The sequence below is a fragment of the Penaeus japonicus genome, unplaced genomic scaffold (assembly GCF_977035675.1).
Source record: "Penaeus japonicus unplaced genomic scaffold, GWHDUDI00000001_assembly GWHDUDI00000007, whole genome shotgun sequence".
Classification (NCBI taxonomy): domain Eukaryota; kingdom Metazoa; phylum Arthropoda; class Malacostraca; order Decapoda; family Penaeidae; genus Penaeus; species Penaeus japonicus.
In genome coordinates this window covers 36,885,665-36,888,164 of record NW_028234409.1, presented here as the reverse complement: position 1 = coordinate 36,888,164, position 2,500 = coordinate 36,885,665, and the positions used below count along the sequence as shown (strand labels likewise).

The following is a 2,500-nucleotide window of genomic DNA, read 5'->3' as shown; positions in this document are numbered from 1 at the left end:
GCATTTATGATCTCTCGTAATTAGTTTTATTTGATCATTTATCATTTTTTCGTGAATATTCTAAATTCTATTCGTGATTGGTTCTGATACACATAGTCATTTTCTCCCATAGGTTTCATGGATCACATTCAATCCCTAATCATTCATAACGGAGGTATTCTTCTCCCTAATTCCCAAACACTCCAAGCCAAAACATTCCTCTCCCAATCACTCCCAATCAAGATATTCCACTCCTAATCACTCCCGGTCTAGACACTCTCCTCCCTAATCACTCTCAGTCTAGAGACATTCTCCACCCCTCTCCCCCTACCCCCTGCCCCCTCCCCTATCTCCAACCCCTCCCTTAATCCCTACGACCCCACCCTCCACCCCCACCCCACGCCTCCACATCTCCCCCCCCCCATACCCCACCCTTTCCCAAACAAGCCCCCTCAATCGTCGCCAACCCCTAACCGCCCCTAACTCCGCCCACCTCCTTCCCCCAGGTCTCGTGGATCCGACACCGTGACACCCACATCCTGACGGTGGGTTCCTTCACGTACACGAGCGACCAGCGCTTCTCCGCCCTGCACCGCGAAGGCACGAACGAGTGGACGCTCCAGATTCGGCACCCGACCATCCGGGACTCGGGGCTCTACGAGTGCCAGGTGTCCACCAAGCCCGTGAGAGCTTATCTTATCAGACTCGCGGTTGTGGGTGAGTTTTGAGGTTTGGGGTTGTTGGGGTTGTTGGAGTAGGGATGCGGGGGATTGGGGTAGGGGGTAGGGGTAGGGGGAAGGGGTTCTGTGAGTTGTTTTTGGGTGGGAGGGGTAGGAGGGGGTGAGGGAGTGGTCAAGGGGTTGGTGATGGGTTTTAGAGGGTGAGAGGTGGGGTTAGATACGGGGTTCTTGCGTGGTTTAGATGGATTTTAGGGTTGGGGTTGTATTGGTCATGTTAGTGGTCATGTTAGTCACGTCAAGGGTAATGGATTTTTTTTTTTTTTTTTTTTTTTTTACCCATTCAGGCTTTTTGCTTTGAATGTTAATTTTTTTTCTAACTTTAACTCTCTCGTTTTGTCTGAAATCTCACCTATTTTTCAGTCTATCAATTTGTTTGTTTATCTATCTATCTTTCAATGTACCTGTCTATTCACCTGTTTCTCTCCCCGTAAAACCTCTCTCTCTCTCTCTCTCATTTTTTCTTTCTCTTATTGTCTCTCATCCTTTTTTCAACGGTCTCTTTCTGTCTCAGTCTCTTAGTCTCTTTCTTTCTCTCTCTCTTTCCCTCTCTTCCTCCCTCCCTACCTCTCTCCCTTTCACCCTCCCTCCCTCCCTTTTTCTCTCTCCTATCCAGTGTGTGTGCATATAAGTGTGAACATGTTTATGTGAAGGAATATCTGCACATGTATGTATCTACATGTGTGTACCAAATTGTGTGTGTGTGTGTGTGTGTGTGTGTGTGTGTGCATGTGCGTGTATCCAGCCTAACCATCTTCGACCGCTTCCCTTCTTCTCCTCCCCCCCCCCTCTACCCCCCTCCTTTTCCCCCTCCCTCCCCCCTCTCGACACCCCTCCCCCTCCCAACCCTTCCCTTTTTTCTCCCTATTTCCTTAAAGACCGATTGAGAACTCCCATTCCAGTCCCTAACCTTCCCCATTAAGGCGGATGAATCCCAAAAACCCAACACATTTACGGCAAAAAGTGTTGTATTTTTGGAGTCATTCCTGAACATTCTCTCGAAAATGAATGTAAAATATATCAAATCAATCTATAAGTTGAATTATTGATGATCAGTGAATTATCGAGGTGATGATAGTATGAAAGATTTCCATAGGAAGACATTTATATAGTTTCTGGCCCGATGATAGTTCTTAGGAACAGAAAAAGACATGACTAAGGGATGGTCAAGCTATGCATAGTAACACACACACACAACACACACACACACACACACACACACCACATACACACACACTTCATTTCTCTCCCAAACACACACACACATACACACAGACCCTTCCTCTCTCTCCCAAACACACAAACAAACACACACACACACACTTCTTCTCTATCCCAAACACACACACACACACACACACAGACCCTTCCTCTCTCTCCCAAACACACACACACACACACAGACCCTTCCTCTCTCTCCCAAACATACAGACACAAACACACAAACACACACAGACACATAGACCCTTCCTCTTTCTCCCAAACACACAAACACACACACACACACACACATACAGACCCTTGCTCTCTCTCCCAAAAACATAAACACACACACACACATACAGACCCTTGCTTTCTCTCCCAAACACATAAACACACACACACACACACACACACACACACACACACTTCCTCTCTCTCCCAAACACACACAAACACACAAACATACACACACGCACACACACACACTTCCTCTCTCTCCCAAACACACAAACACAAACACACACACACACACAGACCCTCCCTCTCTCTCCCAAACACACACAAACACACCGGCCGGCTAA

General features: G+C 47.2%; 1 protein-coding gene across 1 annotated transcript in view; it reads left to right on the top strand.

Annotated features, from left to right (window-relative positions):
* Positions 1 to 2,500, top strand: part of LOC122250336 (zwei Ig domain protein zig-8) — a 97,764-nt gene that overhangs the window by 74,937 nt on the left and 20,327 nt on the right. The window contains exon 4 of the mRNA XM_043011712.2: positions 486 to 696. Coding sequence (XP_042867646.2) covers positions 486 to 696 — 211 coding nt within the window. The remainder of the gene's footprint in view (positions 1 to 485; positions 697 to 2,500) is intronic.